Source organism: Quercus lobata, chromosome 6 (assembly GCF_001633185.2).
Source record: "Quercus lobata isolate SW786 chromosome 6, ValleyOak3.0 Primary Assembly, whole genome shotgun sequence".
In the NCBI taxonomy this organism is placed as follows: Eukaryota; Viridiplantae; Streptophyta; class Magnoliopsida; order Fagales; family Fagaceae; genus Quercus; species Quercus lobata.
In genome coordinates, this window is record NC_044909.1 from 38,215,370 (window position 1) to 38,238,552 (window position 23,183).

A 23,183-nucleotide genomic window follows, 5' to 3' on the forward strand; every position below is an offset into this window, starting at 1 on the left:
TGTATCGTTGCTGCCTAGTTAAACTTTTCATTGGAATATTGTCTTAGTGATAGCTTATATCCGTCTTAGGCAGAATCCTGGTTACTTGGCTAATTTTTTTTTTTTTTTGACTTTCACCCATTTAAGGGATTTTGTCATTTTCATGACTTCGTCAGTAACTTACATCCGTCAAGGCGGAATTTTGTTACTTAGCTAATTTTTCGACTTACATCCATTCAAGGGATCCTATCATTTTTATGGCTTCGTCAGTAACTTACATCCGTCAAGGAGGAATCTTGTTACTTAGCCAATTTTTTTTAACTTACACCCATTTAAGGGATCTTGTCATTTTTATGACTTCGTCAGTATCTTACATCCGTCAAGGCGGAATTTTGTTACTTAGCCAATTTTTTATGACTTATACCCATTTAAGGGATCTTGTCATTTTATGACTTCGTTAATAACTTACATCCGTTAAGGCGGAATCTTGTTACTTAGCCAATTTTTTTATGACTTATACCCATTTAAGGGATCTTGTCATTTTTATGGTTTCATCAGTAACTTACATCTGTCAAGGCGGAAGCTTGTTACTTAGCCCATTTATGTTTGTTCGCATTAAAACATTGGCTGAATAGTTCTTTTATTGCTTTCAAGAATGAGTACAATCGTTTGTTACATCTATTGGTGGTACTTCTTCAAGTACTCAATATTCCATGGTTGTGGAAGTCTCTATTTGTCTATGGTCTCCAGGTGATAATTGCCTTGCTGGGAGTAATGGATGACCCGGTAGGGTCCTTCCTAAATAGGCTTGAGTTTTCCTTGGGCAGGGTTTTTGGTTGCTGGGGTGACTTTGCATAGGATGAGGTTCCCTATGTCGAGTCATCTGAGCTTCACCCTCTTGTTGTAGTACTCGACCATCTTCTGCTGGTATTTCGTCATCTTATTAGAAGCTTTCTCTCTGACCTCGTCTAGACAGTCTAGGTTGATTCGTAGCTGATCGTTGTTACTCTCCTCATGGAACATCTCTCGCCTGAGATTGGTTATTCCCACCTCGATCGGGATTACCGCCTCAGTGCCATAAGTGAGTCTGGAGGGGGTTTCTCCTGTTGGCAGAGAGAAACTATCTTTTGGGCAAGCTTTGTTTAGGTCTGTGAAGTCCACGCACATTCTCCATTTCCCATTCGCTTTCTTCATTAGGACGATGTTTGCGAGCCAGTCTGGATAGTAAACCTCCCGAATAAAGCCTGTTGATAACAACTTGTTAACCTTGTCTGTAGCTGCTTGGTTCCGTTTCGGAGCAAAGACTCGTCGTTTTTATTGGACGGGCTTCATCTTCGGGTCCACACTTAGCTTATGTTGGATGACTTTTGGGGATATACCCGGCATGTCCTCATGACTCCATGCGAAGACATCTAGGTTCTCTTTAAGGAACTGGACGAGTCTCGTCCTCATCTCGGGACTTAGTGTCGTCCCTATTCTGTTCGTCTTTGCTGTCTCGCCTTTGACCAACTCCACTGTCTCCTGGGCTTCCACTTTATCTTCCTCCTTCTCCTCGATCATCCATGTATGGTTTTCTTTAGCAACTAACACGGCTTGGTAGCATTCCCTGGCTAGGACCTGGTCTCCTCTTACCTCGCCAACACCGTTTTCCGTTGGGAATTTTACCTTCAGGTAATAGGTGGACGTGACTAATTTCCAACGGTTGAGTGTGGGCCTCCCAATAATCACATTGTGAGATGAGGGGCAATCTACCACCAAGAAGTCTAACTGAGGGGTTAGCTGCTTTGGGTAAGTCCCTATTGTTACCGTCAATGTCACTATTCCCTTGGGATATACCCTGTCTCCATTGAAGTTGACGAGGGGGGAGTTAAATGGGCGTAGCCTTTTCGGATCTAGCTTTAACTGTTGGAAAGCAGATAGGTAGATGATGTCTGCGAAGCTGCCATTATCCATGAGGATTCTTCTGGTATTGAATCCTTCTATTGTGAGTATTATGACCAGGGGGTCGTCATGAGGCTGCTTCACTCCTCTAGCATCTTCTTCTGAGAAAGTCATGTCTCGGTCTGTCCGTCTTTGCTTAAATTTGGGCATTTTATGGACGCTGTTTACTTGTCTCTGGCATGCCTTCCTAAGGGACTTAAACAACCTACTTGTGGAAGGGCCACCTGTGATCGTCTTTATCTCCCCGATCACACTTGGTGGACGTTGGGATGTGTGATCCTCGTCTCTGGGCGAAGGTTCACCCTGGTTCTTGTTGTCGTCCTTGAATCTATTGGATTCCCCTTTTTTCACATATGTCTGCAATTTCCCCTTTCGTATAAGTTCTTCTATCTGCTCCTTTAGGTCCCTGCAATCCTCGGTATTATGGTCGTGATCCTTGTGGAACTAGCAGTACTTCTTTTTGTCACACACGTGGGGTGACGAATGTAATGGCCTTGGCCATTTGCGGTAATGTTTATCCTTGATCTGCGCTAAAATTTTGTTAACAGCCATAACTAATGGAGTGAACCTTTCCATTCATGGAGTTTTTTCGTCTTTCCATAGCTAAAATTTTTCGTTTTTTCGTCACTGGTCTGATGATCTGGGCGCTCCCTTTTTCATCATCTACGATTGTCCTTCTTCCTTCTCTTGTCTTCTGTCTTCTCCATGTCATTTATGGCGGCTAGTGCATTCTCAACATTCATGTACTTCTGTGCTTTTAGGAGCATCTCTGCCATCGTCTTAGGAGGATTCTTCGCAAGTGAAACCACGAACTCTTTGGATTTCAATCCAGCTTTAAAGGTCGTCAACTGTACCTTGTCGTTAGCTTCGTCTACCTTTAGAGTTTCCCAAGTGAAGCATTTCACGTATGACCTTTGGGTCTCTTTCTCCCCTTACCTGATGGTGAGCAGGTAGTCTACTGGTCTCTTCGGGCGTTGTCCTCCGATGAAGTGGCGTAGAAAGGCGTTACTCAACTGTTCGAAGCTGTCGATGGACAATGTTGGTAACTTTGTGAACCACTCCCTTGCAGCTCTTTTGAGAGTGATGGGGAAGGAACGACATAGTATCTCGTCAAAAGGCTGTTGAAGGCCTAGTGTCGTCTTGAAGGTGTTGAGGTGGTCCTGGGGGTCCTTAAGTTCGTCAAACAGCTCAAGCTGAGGCAACCAAAATTTTGACGACACTGGGTATTCCAAGACTACCGTAGTGAAGGGTGAGTTTGTTGCCTTGACCATTCTATCCAGGCTTTGGTCCGTTTTCCCCTTAATGGCATTCCTCAGCTTGTCCATCTCATTCCTCATCTCTCGAAGAAGATCTGAGTTTTGTTCATTCGGAGTAGTAGGTCCTCGACGGTCACTTCTTATATGGCTATCTCCCTCATCCTCCTGGTTGGCTTTGGACCAATTCTCCTCCTGTTGAAGCCGTAGCCTCATTTCCTGATTCTGTTTGGTGAGCTCTTTAACGATGGCCGCAAGAGCCTAGACTTGCTGAGCTAAGACTGCTGAATCCTAGTTGGACTCCATCTAAATGTAGAAGTTGATTGGAAACTACGCTTTTGAATCTGAGTACGAAAAAATGTTGTTCCCTACAGACGGCACCAAACTGATGAAGTGCAGATTCGTCAATTGTTGTGAGTGCATCCAGATGGAGCTGAGTATTCGTTTGTGTCATCGTGAAAATGGTAGGATAGCTCCTTTAAGGTGGTCATTGGTGTGGTGCTTGCCACAATGTCTCCGATGCCAAAGTCAATATAAGAAAGATTTTTGAAAATAATAAAGTATTCGAATAACTAGTAATGCTTTTTGGTGTGTCTGTGTACCTTGTATTGGTGTTGTGGGAGCTTTATATATGCTTCCACAGCCCCTAGCCATTGTGGTTGTTAATGTGGCTTTAATGTCTCTCTTGGTAATGCCTCATGCTCAGTAATGTGTGCCTTAATGAGGTATCCAACGGTCTGTACAGCTGGTCTTGTAACCGCTTGGGACATTATTGGTTGCATTGAATGACTTCATTACTTTCATCAGTGATATGGACATGTGGTTAGCTCGTCTCAGAAGATGGCCTCGTCAATCTCGACGGCCTCTTCTTTGTTCTGATTCAACTTTGTTGTTATAATAAGAAATAGATTTTGTTTTGTGTTTTGATGATGTGAGACGTTTGATGACTTGATTTAGCTTCAAATGACCAAAATCTGCCTTTTTAGCTCAAGTTTGATTGGGGGTATTTGTGGTAAATCGTAATTTTAAAAATTAAGGCACTCATGGCTCTAGTTCTGCCACGTGTCAGCATCGAGTCGGTGACCACTTTCCAGCCCTAATCCTAATTCCAATCCTTCCGTTACACCATTCACCTCCTGTTTACTCTCTCATCCCTTTCCTCTTCTTCCTCTTCCTCCCAAAAAAAAAAAAAAAAAAACTACTACTAATAAAATATCTATCTGAGAGACTCAAAACTCCAAACCCCTTTATCACACCACCAAGCAACAACACATTAAAAAATAAAAATCCAAATTTCACCATGGCCTCCAAGCTTCTCGCTTCCACTCTCCGCCAAACCCTATTATCAAAATTCACCACTACTCACCACGTCCGCCCCCTCTCCACCGCCGCCGCCGCCGCCGTAGCCGCCGATTACCACGAGGACACTGAAGGAATTACAATGAAAGGAGTCAAAATCTCTGGAAGACCACTTTACCTGGACGTACAAGCCACGTCACCGGTGGACCCGCGTGTCCTCGACGCTATGCTGCCTTTCTATATCTCTCGCTACGGCAACCCTCATTCCCGGACCCACCTCTTCGGCTGGGAATCCGAAAACGCCGTCGAAGCCGCTCGCTCCCAAGTCGCTTCTCTCATCGGCGCTTCCCCAAAGGAAATTATCTTCACCTCCGGTGCCACCGAGTCCAACAATATCTCAGTCAAGGGAGTCTTGCACTTCTACAAGGACAAGAAGCGCCACGTCATCACCACGCAGACCGAGCACAAGTGCGTCCTCGATTCCTGCCGTCACCTCCAGCAGGAAGGCTTCGAAGTCACCTACTTGCCGGTGAAATCCGACGGACTAATCGATTTGGATCAGCTCCGATCCGCTATTCGGCCCGATACGGGGCTTGTTTCGGTTATGGCTGTTAATAACGAGATTGGAGTGATTCAACCGATGGAGGAAATCGGTCAAATTTGCAAGGAATTCAATGTTCCGTTCCATACAGACGCTGCCCAAGCGTTGGGGAAGATTCCGGTCGATGTGGAGAAGTGGAATGTGAGCTTGATGTCGTTGAGTGGCCATAAAATCTACGGTCCCAAAGGAGTGGGCGCTTTGTACTTGAGAAGAAGGCCGAGGATTCGCGTTGAGCCGCAAATGAACGGTGGTGGTCAAGAGAGAGGGCTTCGGAGTGGGACTGTGCCGACTCCACTCGTTGTGGGGATGGGGGCTGCGTGTGAGTTGGCTAAGATGGAAATGCAATATGACGAAAAGCGAATTAAGTCGTTGCAAGAGCGATTGCTGAATGGTGTTAGGGAAAAGTTAGATGGGGTTGTGGTGAATGGGAGTGAGGAGAGGAGGTATGCTGGGAATTTGAATCTTTCGTTTGCTTATGTCGAAGGGGAGAGCTTGTTGATGGGGTTGAAGGAGGTGGCAGTGTCGAGTGGTAGTGCGTGCACTAGTGCCAGCTTGGAGCCTTCCTATGTGTTGAGGGCATTGGGTGTTGATGAGGATATGGCTCACACGTCGATTCGGTTTGGGATTGGGAGGTTTACTACTGAGGCTGAGATTGACCGGGCGGTTGAGCTCACAGTGCATCAGGTGGAGAAGTTGAGGGAAATGAGTCCCCTTTATGAGATGGTGAAAGAAGGGATTAACATTAAGGATATTCAGTGGTCACAACACTGATGGGATTTATGTGCTAGTGCTGGAATGGTATATTTGGATAAGCAAAAGAGTCTGTGTTGCATTTGCAGGTTATATGTAAAATGGAGATGGGCATGTAAGTTGGAGCTGCTCAACTAGGTGGAGAATTGATGGGGTTTGTCCAGGTTTTGTTTTCGTACTACTTGTATAATGTAGATGCCTTGAAAAACAACTCTTATAATTAAGTTTTGGAAATAGATGCTGTCTATGGCATCTGCCTTCTATTGATGTAGACTTCTATGAGTTCTCTTGGTCTGGAAATGGGCAAATTTGATAATGATGAGAAAAACTGGGGGATGCTTTCTTTATTTATTTATTTATTTTTATTTTCAGTAATAATGTAGTATTTGTTTTGTTACCTCATTGGCCTTCTCAGTGTTTTCTGCAAAACTACTTGCGAGTTACTTGTGATATATGTGTGGTTAAGGATTATTTTGGATTATCTTGAATAGTTGTTTGCCACTCCATTTAATGATTGACATGTTGTACTAGCGTTGATTAGTGAACTATAATTTCAAAATATTAGGTCTAATGAAAGTTTATGTTATGTTGGATCACTCATCAAGTGAATGAAGATATCTGAATGTGTTTGCAGGCGTATGCTGATAACAAAAAGGTGTGTCTATATGTACACATGTTTGGGCATGCTTTTTAAAAAGGTTTTCTTTGTATTTCTTTTGTTTTTTTGGTTAGAACTAACACCATAGTATTTTTGAGGATGCTGGACAATAGATGTTTGTAGTTCAGGAATTTTTTCCTTATGTGGTCTCAATTGTATAGAAATTTTAGTTTGCATATGGTTTTGATACCATTTTTGTTGTAACTACTTCTATGGCAGTTTTAGTTACTGTGGGTGCCTAGTGACGGATTTTTTTATATAAAAAAAAATGGAAAGGTGATTTTGGTAGTTTATAGCATTGTAAATGCCATATCATGTTTATAGTATCATTTGGTAGTTTTGCTACGCCACAATGAAAGGCAGGGTGCAAAAGGTATGCCATCATGACCTGTGTTAGATAGGGATTAGTCTTAATTCAAATGGGTCAACAATGCGTTGCATTAAAAAATTGTTAACTAAATCCTTGCTAGTTAGTTTAGTTATTCTGTTGTTTTTGCAGCACACTGCCTGTGTTCTTTTTTCCATTGTGCTGTTCTCATTTCTTTTCAATGAACTTAATCACTTATAAAAAAAATTAAAAAAAAAAAAAAAAAATCTATGAATGCTGAGCATGGTTGTTTGGGATGCTGAGATGATGTTAGCAATTGTCTTCAAGTTCTAATCATTTGCAATTTTGGTTGTTGAAAAATTTGAGCTTGCAATCTATGATATTGAGTATCTTAATAAATTAATGGGGTTAGAAATTTGGGGGCCAGTTACTTATCAAAAAATAATAATAATAATAATAGAGGAGTAATTTGTCCTGATTGATTAAAAGAGTAATGGCTGTTAGGGAATTATTTTATATGTGTGGCAGGGTCATCAATATTTTTAAGGCTTTATTGTTGTTTGAATGAGAAACAAACTTTTTGTGGACTCCTATATCTTCTGCCCAATGCTTGTTTATTCAGAGTCGATTATTTAGTACTATGTTGTGATGACTGTTTTCTAAGGCCTTTAAATGGAAAAACTTTTATGCAGCACAAGAAATTGTTTTTGTTCATGTTGTTTTATTCCTATCTATTGAAACAGCATTTACCATATAAGCATCGTGCTTCCCTCTTCCTGTGAGAGGAAGGAGAACATGTTATCACTGCTTTCTCAATTGCCCCTCACACTTGGGGTTTTGAATTATTATTGAGATGCAAACCACAGATGCTAAGTTTGTATTGATTTGTGGCTACATTTCCAGGAAAGTAGAAACCTAGTTTGTATGCAGACTCCAGCCTCTTTTTGCTTTTCAACATTAAAGTTGCAGATATTATTTGAATTTTGGTTGTCTACTGTGATTATGTGTCTCGTATATAGAAGCTTGGAAAACTCACGTTGCTTTTAGTTTGATTGCAATTAACACTGTGAAATTGAAGCACCTTGAGACAAGCTTGAAGATTAATTCCATGACGATTCAAATTACTGGGCGCTGAGTGATTGTTACGATTTTAGGTGATTCTAATTTATTTATGCAGCCTTAACAATGTCATATCTTGTTTATCATATCATTTTCAAAGTGTTGCAAGTTGCAACTCTACAATGAAAGGCAGGGTGCAAAAGGTATGTCCTCATACATGGCCCTGTATTAGAGTAGGGATTAGTCTTAATTCAAACAGGTCAACAATACATTAGCATTAAAAGGTTTTTAACTACAGAGTGTAGGCTCTTTGGAGCAGAATTCTGTTGTACTTGCATAAGTTTGGTACTTATATCCAATAGGAGCGCTGTAAATGGATGTTAATGGAGCAGAATTCTGTTGTACTTACGAAAGTTTGGTACTTGCGTAAGTTTGGTACTTACATCACTTAGAGTTGTAAATGAATTAAGTTGTTTATGAATAGTTTGAACTTGCTTCACATGTCAGGCTTTGATGTGGGTCGTTTAGAGGGAAGATCTTTGGAGGTTTCCCATTTGCTCTTTGCGGACGACACTTTAATTTTTTGTGATGCTGATTTGGATCAGGTTTTGTTTCTCTGTATGATTCTCATTTGGTTTGAGGTGGTTTCTGGTCTGAAGATAAATTTGGGCAAGTCAGAGCTGGTTCCTATTGGTATGGTGCATAATCTTGACTTATTGTTGAATCTCCTTGGTTGTAAACAAGGTACCCTTCCAATGAAATATTTAGGACTTCCTATGGGAGCTAAATGTAAGGATAAGTTAATTTGGAACCCAATTTTGGAGAAGATAGAACGGAGATTAGCAGGATGGAAATGTTTGTACTTATCCAAGGGAGGTAGAGTCACTTTAATTAAAAGCACTCTATTTAACTTACCCACATATTTTCTATCTTTATTTTCTATTCCTGCTTCTGTGGCTAACAGAATTGAGAAACTTCAGAGGGATTTTTTATGGGGTGGCATTGGTGATGAATCAAAATTCCATTTGGTCAAATGGTCTACTGTTTGCACTCCCATTGCTTCGGGTGGTTTGGGGATAAGAAAGGTAAGACTTTTTAATGAAGCTCTGCTTGGGAAGTGGCTATGGAGATTTGGGATGGAGAGGGATGCTCTTTGGAGGCAAATGATAGCCGTGAAATATGGTTGTGAATAGGGTAGTTGGTGTACTAGGCCTACTAATGGTCCATATAGTGTTGGCTTGTGGAAAAATATTAGTCGGGGATGGCCTACTTTCTCTTGCCACATTCTATATGATATTGGGGACGGGTCTAGGGTGAAATTTTGGCAAGACCGTTGGTGTGGTGAAACTTCTCTTATAGTTAGCTATCCTGAATTGTTTAGATTCTGCCGAGATCAAGAGGTTAGTGTGGCTGAGGTTATGAAGTTTGATAACGGAATCTTGTTTTGGGATGTAAGTTTCTTTAGGGGTGTGCATGCTTGGGAACTAGAGGCACTAGCCAGTTTCATAGATACCATATATGGTGCGTCAGTTAGAGGGCTTGGTGAGGATAAAATGTGCTGGAAATCTGTTAGAGAGAAGGGCTTCACGGTTAGGGATTATTACAATCTCTTAGTGGGTCCTAATGACTATTGTTTTCCTTGGAAAAACATTTGGAAGCAGAAGATTCCTTCTCGAGTAGCTTTCTTTGTTTGGACTGTTGCTTTAGGTAAATGCTTAACGATTGACAATTTACGAAGAAGGAAGGTTTGGATATTAGACTGGTGCTACATGTGCAAGTGTAATGAAGAATCGGTTGATCATCTTTTTCTTCAATGTCCGGTTGCAATGGATATGTGGGCTATGGTGTTCGGGTTGTTTGGAGTGAGTTGGGTTATGCCGCAATATGTAGTGGGGCTTCTAGCATGTTGGCAAGGTAGTTTTGGCCGTCATTGAAATGGGTATATATGGCTTATGGTTCCCCATTGCTTATTGTGGTGCCTTTGGAGGGACAGAAATAGTCGATACTTTGAAGATAAGGAGAGATCAATATCAGACTTGAAGCTATTTTTCTTTAGAACATTAATGGATTGGTTGGCTGCATTGCGGAACCAATCCTTTTCATCCTTTCTTGATTTCTTAGATTCTTGTAATTTTTGTTCTTGATTGTTTGACCCCTTGTACACTCCCTGTGTACTAGGGCGTTCCATTTTTTTTTGAGATCAATAAACTTTTACTTATCAAAAAGTTCTAGTCTAAATCTAGGCTTGATAAACTGAACTCATATATTATAATGTGTTTGTGAACAAGTTCGAGAGTACTCAATTTTAGTATATATAATATTATATTTCTATACGTACAAAAATATACTTATAAGAACTTGATATTGAATTGTGCAAGTTTATAAATAAGCTTAGAAGATATCAGGTTATTATTTGTAATTTATCAATCAAATATATATAGTCTATGGTGTGGTGTAGTAATAAAAAGTTGGTAAATCTAATTTTTATAAGTTTAGAAATAAAAAGATTCATTCAATAAACTCAAATAATATAATTTCAACTATAGAATTTGAAGGTTTATTCAAGGATGGATTCTTTACAAAGGAACTTGGATGGAGGAAGTGGGATGAACCTCTCAATTTTTCTGAGTTCTTTTGTAATATCAACCATATTCGGCCTGATCTCCAGATACTTTTCTCTGCATATGTGGGCAAGCTGTAATACAGCTTATAGTTGTTGCCACACAACAGATCCTCATTTATGGTAAAAAAAAAATTTTGAGTCATCTTCAAAATCCTCAACATCAAAATAGTCTCTGCGTAATTGATAATGCAACTTGTGTCCAGTTAAAAGCTCTAACAGAATCGATTCATTATTCAATTTTACATCTTTTCTACACACCTTTCATCTAGCGAAATATGGAAATACAGAAAGACGGTGAGAATATACACATTTGATAATTGATGTTTATAAAGGAACTTGGATGGAAAAGTGACAGAATGCTCATAGGACCAACCTCTCAATCATTCTGGGTTCTTTTGTAACGTAGACCATATTTGGCCTTATCTCCGGATCCTTTTCTCTGCATAGGAGGGCAAGCTTCACAGCTTGTGCTTGTTGCTCCACAACAGCTCCTCTTTCCCTTGCCTGGATTGCTAGATTCACAATCTCATTTATAGTTACGTTTTCTATGTAATCTTCTAATTCCACACCTTCATCATCGGCTGTTTCTACTAGATGATATATCCTCTGTCCAGTTGTAAGCTCTAATAGAAATGATCCGAAGCTGAAGACATCAATTTTCTCTGTTATACGGCACGTGGTACCATAATAGGGGCATACAAACCCAAGAGTCCCAATCACGTGCTTATCTACTACGTGAATTTCATCGTCGGGGATTGATATCGACTCTGAAAAATCAGTTAGTTTGGCAACATCATGTTCGTCTAAAAAGATATTTCCCTGTTTAATGTCCCTGTGAATGATGGTCTTGAGAACGCAGTGTGGAGATACAATTGCATGAGCAATTTCTCTAGCAATCTTTAACTTGCTCTGCCATGCCATGGACTCACGTTGTTGTTGTTCTCCATTAAGACTAGAATTGGATACCTCCAATCGATCAGCAAGCGATCCATTTGCTGCAGATTATACACTAAAGTGGGAATTTGAGTCTAGAGACAGCACCCTATGAGCCTTAGAACATTATTGCGAGGGCTCATCTTTGCAGAAATAGCTATATCAGTGAAGACAGTTTCCTCGAAATTTTTTAAGTACTTCTTAATGGAAACCATTCGGCCTTCAAAAGAACCATTGTACCATTCATACAACAAATCTCTATGAAAGATTCGGCAAGGATCATAGTTATTTGTTGTCCTCTCAATTTCTTCACAAGAGACCTACGGATAGGAGTAGGTCTGCCATTACAAGAGACAATCAGCTTCTCCAGTACCCTGCTTCCATTTTCAAGAAACGCTCTCTCTCTTTCTATGCCTAGGATCTATAGGTGCCATTACTTTTTTAAACAAAAAAAAGCAAAGAAAGCAAACAAAAAAAACAAAGATTCAATCAACCAATCACCTCAATTCCTCATCTCATCTGATTCTTATTCTCTACATGAAATATATTCACATATTCATATCACGCCTAAATCTCTCTCAGAGATTCTTTTTTGTCTTTTTATTCTTCATTTTGTAATAAAAGGCAAGGCAAGTATAAAAAAGTCACTTAATATAATATGGACCAAAATATTTAAAAAAAATAAATAAAATATCAAAATATGTCAATTCCCTTTTATTTCCTTTCTCACAATTTCCCAACAATCAAAACTCACATGGCCAACTATCAAACAATCAAAAGAAATAACTAAATAAAACATCAAGGAATCCTTTGCTTGAAACATATTACAATCATTTTCTTTCAAAGTTGAGGGAAGGTAGTAGAAAATTGGGCATTAGAGAACCAATCCATTTGGAAAAAAGAGTATACACACCTCTAGATTAAAAAGTTATTAACAGAAGTCAAGAGTCTTGTAACTTAACTCACATCTGTTAGTATTTCTAACGGAGACATTGAAGGTTTAAATTTTCTCTCTCTCATTGTAACTATCAAACCCATTCCCCCACCCCAAAAAAAGAAAAAGAAGAAGGAAAAACTATCAATTAGATGGGGCAAGCTAAGTATTTTATTCAGCTCTCTTATTTATTCATCCTTACATTTGTTATCATGGGCCATTTGAACAGAGTGAACCTCGGGCCCTAGGATCCACATAGTCAGTCCTGTGTAAGCCCTATAGTACTGCTCCATGATTCATTGCTAATTATACTCCAGCAAATGCTGCAAACCCCACTTTATGAGAAAAAGGTTCAACTTAGGGTGGAAAGAACATTCTAGGAAATGTGCTTGTAGAACTTCACGTTAAATCTCAGTTATGGTATATTTCTTTGGTAAAGTATCATACAAGTTGATTGCGCATATGAAGTCTTTTCTAGTATTCGTGTTAGCAGGACTGAAACTCACCTATGAAGAATATATTATCTTGAATAGAAGTGAGCGTTATATATGTTTATTGTCTAATATTCTTTGTAGATTCTACTTCAATGGGTCAGCTTTTAAGTTTATATATGAGTGGGTAAAAAGCAGTCTAGAATTTGATTCCTATATGTAAATTCTGGTAGAATCTCTTCAAATTGATTAATGACAGATGATCAGTTCCTTTTTCTGGTGGGTGGGTGGGGGGCAGGGGGTGGGAAGAGTTGCTTTCGCATGCAGGGATGAGAAAAAAGAAATCAAAGCCACTTATACATTATTCAATACATTTTTTGTTCACTCCTTTCATCTAGATCGTTGAATTTGAATTAATAGTTAACCATACAAATGAGAGGTATGTGAAATATGCAAAGACGGTGTGCAAATCAGACTAATCAAAATAAATACAAAACTTTTATTGCCATCATGAACTTTATTAAATCATGTCATCATTTTAAAGAATTAAGATTGGATTTTCTGTGTTTCCATAAATTTCACCGACTTGAATGATACATTTGGCCTATTTGGGGGAGAATAATCATGGGATGAATCTCTCAATGTTTCTGAGTTCTTTTGTAACGTCAATCATATTTGGCCTTATCTCTGCATATGAGGGCAAGCTGTAACACAGCTTGTACTTGTTGCTCCACACCAGCTCCTCCTCCTCCTGCCAGGATTGCTGGTTTTACAATCTCATTTATAGCAAGGTTTTTTATGTTCTACTAAATCCGCACCTTCATCTTTGGCTGTTTGTGCTAGATGACCTAACCTCCTTCCAGTTAAAAGCTCTAATAGAAATGATCTGAAGCTGTAGACGTCAACTATCTCCATTACATGGAATGTGCTAAAATATTTGGGGCATATGAACTTAGCAGTCCCACCCAGGTAGTCAACTACTGCATGAGTTTCACCTTTGGGGATGGATATGGACAGTGAAAATTCGGTTAGTTTGGCAACATTGTTCTGGTCTAAAAAGATGTTTTCCAGTTGTATGTTCCTGTGGATGATGGGTCTTGAGAACGCAGTGTGGAGATAGGAATTGCATGAGCAATTTCCCTTACAATCTTTAACTTGCTCTGCCATGTCATTGGCTCATGTTGTTGTTCACCATCATGACCAGAGACATAAAGTCAATCACCAAGCAATCCATTCGCAGCAGATTCATAAACTAAAGTCGATCACCAACATCCTATTACACTTTTGGTCCCTAACATTTGTCCTATATGTCAAAATTGTCCTCAATGTCGCTAATAGTGATATTTTGATATCCTTAACATTTTAGTTTTCTTTTAGTTAGCTGAAAGACTTAATTTTTTGTTTTTAGTAATGAATAGTGGCAGTGGCAGCCCTAATAAGTATTTTGAGTTGAGAGTTGTCTCAGGTCATACTTGCATTTTAAGCTCTTCTTGAACTAATTGTGCACGCCATTAGAGAAGAAGCACCCTGACTTCTCCAGGCTCACGTTTTTTCCAGAACAAGCACGATAAGTGTTTATACAAGAGATCAGTTGGGACAAACTCTGCCTTTTTTGCTCCCCAAAAGAGTAATTCATCATTAGCATAAACTATATAGTATGTGAGTAATTGCAAAACATGCCGGGCAATGCTAACCTCCTTGACACTTCCTTCTTGTAAAGCCCTATTAATCAACCTAGAGAGGACTTCTTTACATAAGATGAACATGTACAGCAAGATGGGGTCAAACTTTAAAAACAACTACCATTGAGCAATAATGTGTACTTGACAGTTGACGGTTGAAATGCACCAGTGAATCCAGTTTATGAATATCTCATTGAAGTCAAATGCTTCAAAATTGCCATATTAAGATCCCAGTCCGTTTTATCATATGCTTTCTGAATATCTAGCTTTAATCCAACCATACCTTTCTTTCCTTTCGTGGAATTGAAAAAATGGACAATTTCCTAAGCAATTTCTATATTTCATACATTCCATCAACTTCAGGGGTTTTTAGGGATTGCATCTCAAAAAGAGCTAATCTAATCTCTTCCGGAGTTGGCAGCTTGCTTAGCTCTTCATTTTCTTCCTCGGTGATGCAAGGTGAAATTAGCTAGGTTGTTCAAGTCTTCATAAATAACTAGATTGACCAATTGATACAACTCTTTAAAACTCTTCTTAGAGTACATTTCTTTTCTTTCGCTTATCCAACTTCCTTTCTCTAGATTGACTTGGGAGAAATATTTTCTTCTTTTTATTATTAAGGTGGAGGAGTGGAAAAGCCTAGTATTTATGTCTCCTCCTTGTAGCCATAAGTCCCTTGACTTCTTCTTCCATACTGCTTCCTCTCTAGACAACCACTCTTCCAGCTCTAGGAAGAGACCAGCTTCTAATTCTAGATTCTACTTTGTTTGTTCTTTGTGTCTCTGCCTTGGACTTCCTTAATTTGCTTCTCTATTTCCTTAGTCCTACTCCTGCACCTTACAAAATGACTCTTGTTCCACTTTCAAAGCTCTGCTTTTGTATTCTGAATTTTCTTGACCTATTTAAAACATTCAGACCCCAGATCCCTTATTCCTCCCAAGTTTCATCCACCACATAGTAGCTGGATTTATCCCTTGTCCAGCAAGCTTCAAAACGAAAGGGTCTTGGCTCTTCTGATTTCTACAGCAATCCAACAAATTGGCCCTTGATGTAAAACTTCACCTAGGACAAAGGGAGGAGGAAAACAAATTCCAGAGAAAGAGGCTATATCCAACAGAAAGGACTAAAAGTCATATAACATAGGAAAATTATGGTAAAATATCACCAACAAAATGAGAAAACACCAATGGTACATCGCATCCAACTACAGAAATGCAGCACAGAAATATCTATCAAATGTTTAGTACTTCTGCAGTTTTCGTAAGAATTGTGATGCTTTGGTAGCAGAGATAATGATTTTGGGCTTTAACAATTGCTGATAATTTCCCTACATCTGTTAGCATTTTACCGGCAGAGATGGTGTTATAGTGAGAGCTTGTGAGGAACCTTTTAGAGTTATTCTTAGGGATTCAAGGAACCCTCAAGTAATTTAGAGATTTTTTTTTTCTTTAATTTTCATAATAGACATGCCTACTTTTTGTGATTATCTCACTTAGAGCTGTAAATGAACTAAGTTGTTTATGAATAGTTTGAACTTGCTTCATGACAAAGCTTATTTACATATGTTTATTTAGTAACTGAGCCAAGTTCAAGTCTAAAATTTAGGCTTGATAAACTGAACTCATATATTATAATGTGTTTGTGAACAAGTTCGAGAGTACTCAATTTTAGTATATATAATATTATATTTCTATACGTACAAAAATATACTTATAAGAACTTGATATTGAGTTGTGCAAGTTTATAAATAAGCTCATAAGATATCAAGTTATTATTTGTAATTTATTGATAAAATATAAATAGTCTATAGTGTGGTGTAGTAATAAAAAGTTGGCAAATCTAATTTTTGTAAGTTTAGAAATAAAAAGATGCATTCTAATAAACTCAAATAATATAATTTCAACTATAGAATTTGAAGGTTTATTCAAGGATAGATTCTTTACAAAGGAACTTGGATGGAGGAAGTGGGATGAACCTCTCAATTTTTTCTGAGTTCTTTTGTAATATCAAACGTATCTGGCCTAATCTCCGGATACTTTTCTCTGCATATGTGGGCAAGCTGTAATACAGCTTGTAGTTGTTGCCACACAACAGATCCTCCTTCCCCTACAAGGATTGCAAGATCCACAGGCTCATTTATGGGTAAAAAAAATTAAGTCGTCTTCAAAATCCTGAACATCAAAATAGTCTGTGCGTAATAGTTAATGCAACTTCTGCGCTTGAATAGAAACGATTCATTATTCAATTTTACATACACACCTTTCAACCAGCGAAATACAGAAATACAGAAAGACGGTGAGAATAGACACATATTTGATAATTGATGTTTATAAAGGAACTTGGATGGAACAAGTGACAGAATGATCATAGGACCAACCTCTCAATCTTTCTAAGTTCTTTTGTAACGTCAACCATATTTGGCCTTATCTCCGGATCCTTTTCTCTGCATAGGAGGGCAAGCTTCACAGCAGCTTGTGCTTGTTGCTCCACAACAGCTCCTCTTTGCCCTGCCTGGATTGCTAAATTCACAATCTCATTTATAGTTACGTTTTCTATGTAATCTTCTAATTCCACACCTTCATCATCGGCTGTTTTTGCTAGATGATATATCCTCTGTCCAGTTGTAAGCTCTAATAGAAATGATCCGAAGCTGAAGACATCAATTTTCTCCGTTATACGGAGCGTGGTAGCATAATGGGGGCATACAAACCCACGAGACCCAATCACATGCCTATCTACTATGTGAGTTTCACCTTCGGGGATTGATATCGACTCTGAAAAATCAGTTAGTTTGGCAACATCATGTTCGTCTAAAAAGATATTTCCCTGTTTAATGTCCCTGTGAATGATGGGTCTTGAGAACGCAGTGTGGAGATAAGCAATTGCATGAGCAATTTCTCTAGCAATCTTTAACTTGCTCTGCCATGCCATGGGCTCACGCTGTTGTTGTTCTCCATTAAGACTAGAATTGGATACCCCCCATCGATAAGCAAGCGATCCATTTGCTGCAGATTCATACACTAAAGTGGGAATTTGAGTCTCGAGACAGCACCCTATGAGCCTTAGAACATTATTGTGAGGGCTCATCTTTGCAGAAATAGCTATATCGGTGAAGACAGCTTCCTCGAATTTTTTTATGTACTTCTTAATGGAAACCATTCGGCCTTCAAAAGAACCATTGTACCATTCATACAACAAATCTCTATGAAAGATTCGGCAAGGATCATAGTTATTTGTTGCCCTCTCAATTTCTTCACAAGAGAAACTACGGATAGGAGTAGGTCTGCCATTACAAGAGACAATTAGCTTCTCCAGTACCATGCTTCCATTTTCAAGAAACGCTCTCTCTCTTTCTATGTTTCTTTTTTTTCTGGCCATGAATATGAAACTCATTCTCTCTCTTTTTTGTTGAAATTTTCGGTGTCTTTGGCAGAGTTGATTTTTAACAAAACAAAAATCTCTCTCCTTGAATGTGGCCCCAAATTTAATTCCCACCTAAGTTTCCACGAAGCTACAATGAAATTTCGTCTAGTTGACTTTTCTGCTGCAATTTGCTAGACTTGACTTTCTAGAGGATTGCTTTTGACTTTTGAGGATCAATAGCCAATTTTTGGGCGACAATGGCATGTTGATATTTGTTTGGGATCTTTTCCGATTCACCACTTATTTGAACTTAATACGGCTTTTCTCGTTGACCCGAATTTAGTTCAGGGAGCAGAATCCATAACTCACTTCCACATGAATGATGAGGAAGGCTAGGGCCTAGGGGTGTGTCTTGACAATGTGCTAGACACAACAAACCTGAAAAATAGAGGAAAAACTTGCAGCCAACTCTCTAAACTTGGGTGTTAATTTCAAAGGAAAAGGGAAAATGAGAGTATTATATGATGAAGGAGAAAAGGGTGATCTCCTTTTAGTGCACCCAAAAACTCATGTAGATACTTCATACTTGGAGGCTTGGTTTTGAATGTATGTGGTGATGTCTGATGAGAGAGGAGTTTGCTGTATCTGCTAGATATTTAGCATTGCTTGCTCCGAGTAATGAACCTGAAATTGTGGGTGGCATGTCTATGAATTATATTGAGTATCAGGTAAGTTAACATGGGCTCAAAGGTTTCCCTTATGTTCCAAGCCCATCAGAGAGAACTTGGATGAGCCCAAGATTAGTGCAAAATGACTCCTTTGCCTTTCAATCTACTTATCCACGCCTTCTAATTATCCCTTTGTTGGGTTCTTCCTTTCACATGAGAGCTTGTTTCACACAACAAATAGGAAGAAAAAAATAATTTGGGGGCCGAAATTCTTTGCTAAATTGGTGTTGGCCCATTGTTATACCAAAACCCTCAACAATCTTCAACGCAGAAGGTCTGTCGCTTCTAGAATTAAGTTGAAAATGCTACGTTTATAAAGAACTGGTTTGCAGATCTCATGGTGCACTAAACTCTGTTCATATGCCTCCACATTTTTTTTAATGAAAATATGCCTCCACATATTAGAACATGAGTGAGGTAGAACAAAAATCAGCATAATAACAAATTGGGCAAGTAAAAAGCACTAGTAGAAGATAAAAATATTGTTTTCATCATTTTTACATGACTTTGGTCCCTAAACTATTACAATCATTTTCTTTCCAAGTTGAGGGAAGGTAGTAGAAAATTGGGCATTAGAGAACCAATCCATTCGGAAAAAATAGTATACACACCTCTAGATTAAAAAGTTATTAATAGAGGCTAAGGTCCAAGAGTTGTAACTTAACTTACATCTATTAGTATTTCTAACGGAGATATCTAAGGTTTAAATTTTCTCTCTCCCATTGTAACTATCAAACCCATTCCCCCACCCAGAAAAAAAGAAAGAAAAAGAAAGAAAGAAGGAAAATCTATCAATTAGATGGGGCAACCTAAGTATTTTATTCAGCTCTCTTATTTATTTGGGAACTTTAGCAGGCTTAATTCCCATAAATGTAAAACAATAGAGATACTTGATTGTTTCCTTAATTATGCAAATTTGAAGGTTTATTCAAGGATAGATTCTTTGCAAAGGAACTTGGATTGAGGAAAGTGGTAGAATAATCATAGGATGAACCTCTCAATTTTTCTGAGTTCTTTTGTAACATCAACCATGGTTGGCCTCATCTTCGGATCCTTTTCTCTGCAAATAAGGGCAAGTTGTAACACACATTGTAATTGTTGTAACATAGATCCTGTTGTATATATAGGTATATACAAGAATATGTTGTAATAATGATAGTTGAATTTGGAGAATATGGTTTCATAAAGTGAAAATTCAAGTTTTGGAATTTTCTAAGTGAAAATTTGAAATTTGAATTTTCTAGAATTTTCTGGTGACTATTGAGAAAGATTGAAGAGGTTTCAATCTTTGTTAAACGCTTTATGAAAAAGTAATTAATTCTCCACACATGCCTTTTCATGAAACATAATGAGGTTTCAATCTTTGTTAACTGTTTTATGAAAAAGTAACTAACTCTCCATACGTGCCTTTTCATGAAACATAACGAGGTTTCATGAAATAACTAACTCTCCATACATGCATTTTCATGAAACATAACCCTATGGGTATAAATAGAGGCTTATGTTCTCTTGAAAAACTAATTTCACAAAATCAAAAGTTTGAGAGAAACACAAGAAATCCTGTGGTCATTCTCCAGAATTGCTATCTGTAGAACCCAATAACTTGGTTGTATCCTGGAGACAAATTTACGATAACCCTTTAGCAATAAAAGTGTGAAGGGCAAATATTGTCTAAGGAAAACGATATAATGCCTCTAAGTTATCTATTTTCTTTTGTCTTTTCCGTTAATCTTAATCTTCCATTATTATTTTGTGTAATATTTCCAACATGCCTTTTCATGAAACATAACCCTATGGGTATAAATAGAGGCTTATGTTCTCTTGAAAAACTAATTTCACAAAATTAAAAGTTGGAGAGAAACACAAGAAATCCTGTGGTCATTCTCCAGAATTGCTATTTGTAGAACCCAATAATTTGGTTGTATCATGGAGACAAATTTGCGATAACCCTTTAGTAACAAAAATGTGAGAGGTAAATATTGTCTAACGAAAATGATATAGTGTCTCCAAGTTATCTATTTTCTTTTGTCTTTTCCATTAATCTTATTCTTCCATTATTACTTTCTGTAATATTTCCGACAGATCCTCCTTCCCCTACAAGGATTGCAGCATCCACAAGCTCATTTATGGTAAATTTTTTTATGTCATCTTTAAAATCCTCAACATCAAAATAGTCTGTGCGTTATAGGTAATGCAACTTCAGTCCAGTTAAAAGCTCTAATAGAAACGATCCGAAGCTGTAAACGTCGACTTTCTCTGTTATGTAACTTGTAGTCGCATAGTTGGGGCATAAGAACAAAACAGTTCCACAAACATCATCCTCTACGTGAGTTTCACCTTCGGGGATCGATATGGACAATGAAAATTCAGTTAGTTTGGCAACATCATGTTGGTCTAGGAAGACATTTCCTGGTTTTATGTCCCTTTGGACAATAGGTCTTGAGAACGCAGTGTAGAGACACAAAATTGCATGAGCAATTTCCCTTGCAATCTTTAACCTGCTCTGCCATGACAGGGGCTTACGTTGATGTTGTGCACCATCATGATCACTAGTAACATTAAATCGACCTGAAAGTGATCCATTTGCAGCAGATTCATACACTGAAATGGGAATTTGAGTCTCGAGACAGCACCCTATGAGCTTTAGAACATTATTGTGAGTGCTCATCTTTGCAGAAACAGCTATATCAGTGAAAACCTCTCAAATAAAACGTCTATATGTCCAGGGTCGACCCAACAAAATTTGGGGCCTAAAGCAAAAATTTTATATGGGGCCTTTTTATATGTAAACATTAATTAAATAAAATTATATAATGCTAATTAAATTAAGACTAATTTGATGTAAATACAGAAATTGATGAATAATACTAGTTAAACTAAGGTTAATTTCATATAAAAGATTGAATATTATAGTTGAATCAAAAGGAACTTACTTTAACTTGGATATATGATTATGCATAGTTAAGTATAGTGCACCCTATGAGCTTTAGAACATTATTGTGAGTGCTCATCTTTGCAGAAACAGCTATATCAGTGAAAACCTCTCAAATAAAACGTCTATATGTCCAGGGTCGACCCAACAAAATTTGGGGCCTAAAGCAAAAATTTTATATGGGGCCTTTTTATATGTAAACATTAATTAAATAAAATTATATAATGCTAATTAAATTAAGACTAATTTGATGTAAATACAGAAATTGATGAATAATACTAGTTAAACTAAGGTTAATTTCATATAAAAGATTGAATATTATAGTTGAATCAAAAGGAACTTACTTTAACTTGGATATATGATTATGCATAGTTAAGTATAGTTGTAATCTAAATTTTAATTTTATATATTCTTTTTAAGAGAAAGAGATAGATAGATATTATTTGGTGTGTGGCTTAGTAGGAGATTAGTCATCATTGATGATTTATCACATTTGCAGCATTTTATTTGAAACATCTTAGGGTTTCAATTGGATTAAATTTTTATTGGTCTCCTATTTTAAAAGCCTTGTTAGAAATGAAAAAGAAAAATACTAAAAATACTACAAAATATTCACAATAAATGTGATTATGATTGTAATTAATGAATTTTAACAACTTAATTTATTTGTGTTTGAATTACTTTTTTTATGTGATTGGTGATATGTGAGTTAAATCTATAGTAAAATTTGTGGTATCTTTTGCATCACTTTTAAAAAAAAGTACCAATTATTTAAAAAATGTTATATTTTTATAAAATTTTGGGATTTTTACTAAGAAAAATGGGGCCTTTTTTTAGTAGGGAAATTTTTTATTTATTGTTGGGCCTTAGGCCTAGGCCTAAGTTGCCTAGGCCTTGAGCCGGCACTGTATATGTCGTACGCACTTCTTAATGGAAATCATTCAGCCTTCAAAAGAACCATTGCCATTCATATTTCCCATCTCTATGAAAAATATGGCTAGGATCGCAGTTATTTGTTGCCCGCTCGAGTTCTTCACAAGAGTAGCTACGGATAGGAATTGGCCTGCCATTACAAGAGGCAATCAGCTTCTCAAGAAGTTTGCTTCCATTATCAAGAAACGCTCTCTCTCTTTCTTTGTCTCTTTTCTTTCCAGCCATTCTAAACAAAATTTCTCTCTCTCAAGGTTTGGCTTGAATATGGCTCAACCTTTAATCCCCTTCACCTCTGCCGTCCACGAAGCCACAAGGAAAGTTTGTCCAAATTACGTGAAGCGTTCCTCTTGCAGTTTGTTGGCTTCTATTGACTTTCTAAAGGATTCTGCTTTGTCTACGCGGAAAGTCTGTCGGTTCTAAAGCAACTTGACATAAGTGCAGAACTGATTTAATCCAAAAATGCTATAAATCAAGAGCTAATCAGCAGATCTCTTATATATGTGATGTAGAACTATTGGCTTTTATGGACTGGAGAGATCATCATAGATCAAACAGTAGGAAATTTGAAAAGTGAAAAACACAATTAAAAATCATCCAGACCAGTAACGAAATTGCATAAAATTTGGTGAATTGAAGGGAATTGCGGCAGGACTCAAAGGGAAAGTCTAGTACCACAATCACAATGCACAACTTGTGCCACAACTCGCCGCGTGGCGAGTTGTGGCACAAGTTGTGCATTTTTCTGTGGCACTAGAC

General features: G+C 37.9%; 4 protein-coding genes and 1 pseudogene across 4 annotated transcripts; 2 read left to right on the forward strand and 3 right to left on the reverse strand.

Moving 5' to 3' along the window:
- The first annotated feature begins 4,314 nt into the window (after positions 1 to 4,314).
- Positions 4,315 to 6,220, forward strand: LOC115995160 (cysteine desulfurase, mitochondrial). Its single transcript, XM_031119616.1, has one exon. The coding sequence runs from the start codon at positions 4,474 to 4,476 to the stop codon at positions 5,842 to 5,844; it is 1,371 nt and encodes a 456-aa protein (XP_030975476.1). The 5' UTR covers positions 4,315 to 4,473; the 3' UTR covers positions 5,845 to 6,220.
- Positions 6,221 to 8,050: 1,830 nt separating this feature from the next.
- LOC115950243 lies at positions 8,051 to 9,061 on the forward strand. The gene is made up of 4 exons (XM_031067473.1): positions 8,051 to 8,071; positions 8,231 to 8,294; positions 8,376 to 8,727; positions 8,833 to 9,061. Exons 1-4 carry the CDS (start codon positions 8,051 to 8,053, stop codon positions 9,059 to 9,061), a joined length of 666 nt encoding a protein of 221 aa, XP_030923333.1.
- Positions 9,062 to 10,851: 1,790 nt separating this feature from the next.
- Positions 10,852 to 13,956, reverse strand: LOC115950244 (non-functional pseudokinase ZED1-like). The gene is made up of 3 exons (XM_031067474.1): positions 13,608 to 13,956; positions 11,528 to 11,644; positions 10,852 to 11,486 (listed from the first exon to the last, which is right to left on the reverse strand). The coding sequence occupies exons 1-3, from the start codon at positions 13,954 to 13,956 to the stop codon at positions 10,852 to 10,854; spliced, it is 1,101 nt and encodes a 366-aa protein (XP_030923334.1).
- A 2,470-nt stretch (positions 13,957 to 16,426) lies between these two features.
- On the reverse strand, positions 16,427 to 18,484 carry LOC115949659 (non-functional pseudokinase ZED1-like). The gene is made up of 2 exons (XM_031066948.1): positions 16,849 to 18,484; positions 16,427 to 16,577 (listed from the first exon to the last, which is right to left on the reverse strand). The coding sequence occupies exons 1-2, from the start codon at positions 17,862 to 17,864 to the stop codon at positions 16,493 to 16,495; spliced, it is 1,101 nt and encodes a 366-aa protein (XP_030922808.1). The 5' UTR covers positions 17,865 to 18,484; the 3' UTR covers positions 16,427 to 16,492.
- Positions 18,485 to 19,543: 1,059 nt separating this feature from the next.
- On the reverse strand, positions 19,544 to 22,652 carry LOC115994060 (annotated as a pseudogene).
- Between the last annotated feature and the right edge of the window lie 531 nt (positions 22,653 to 23,183).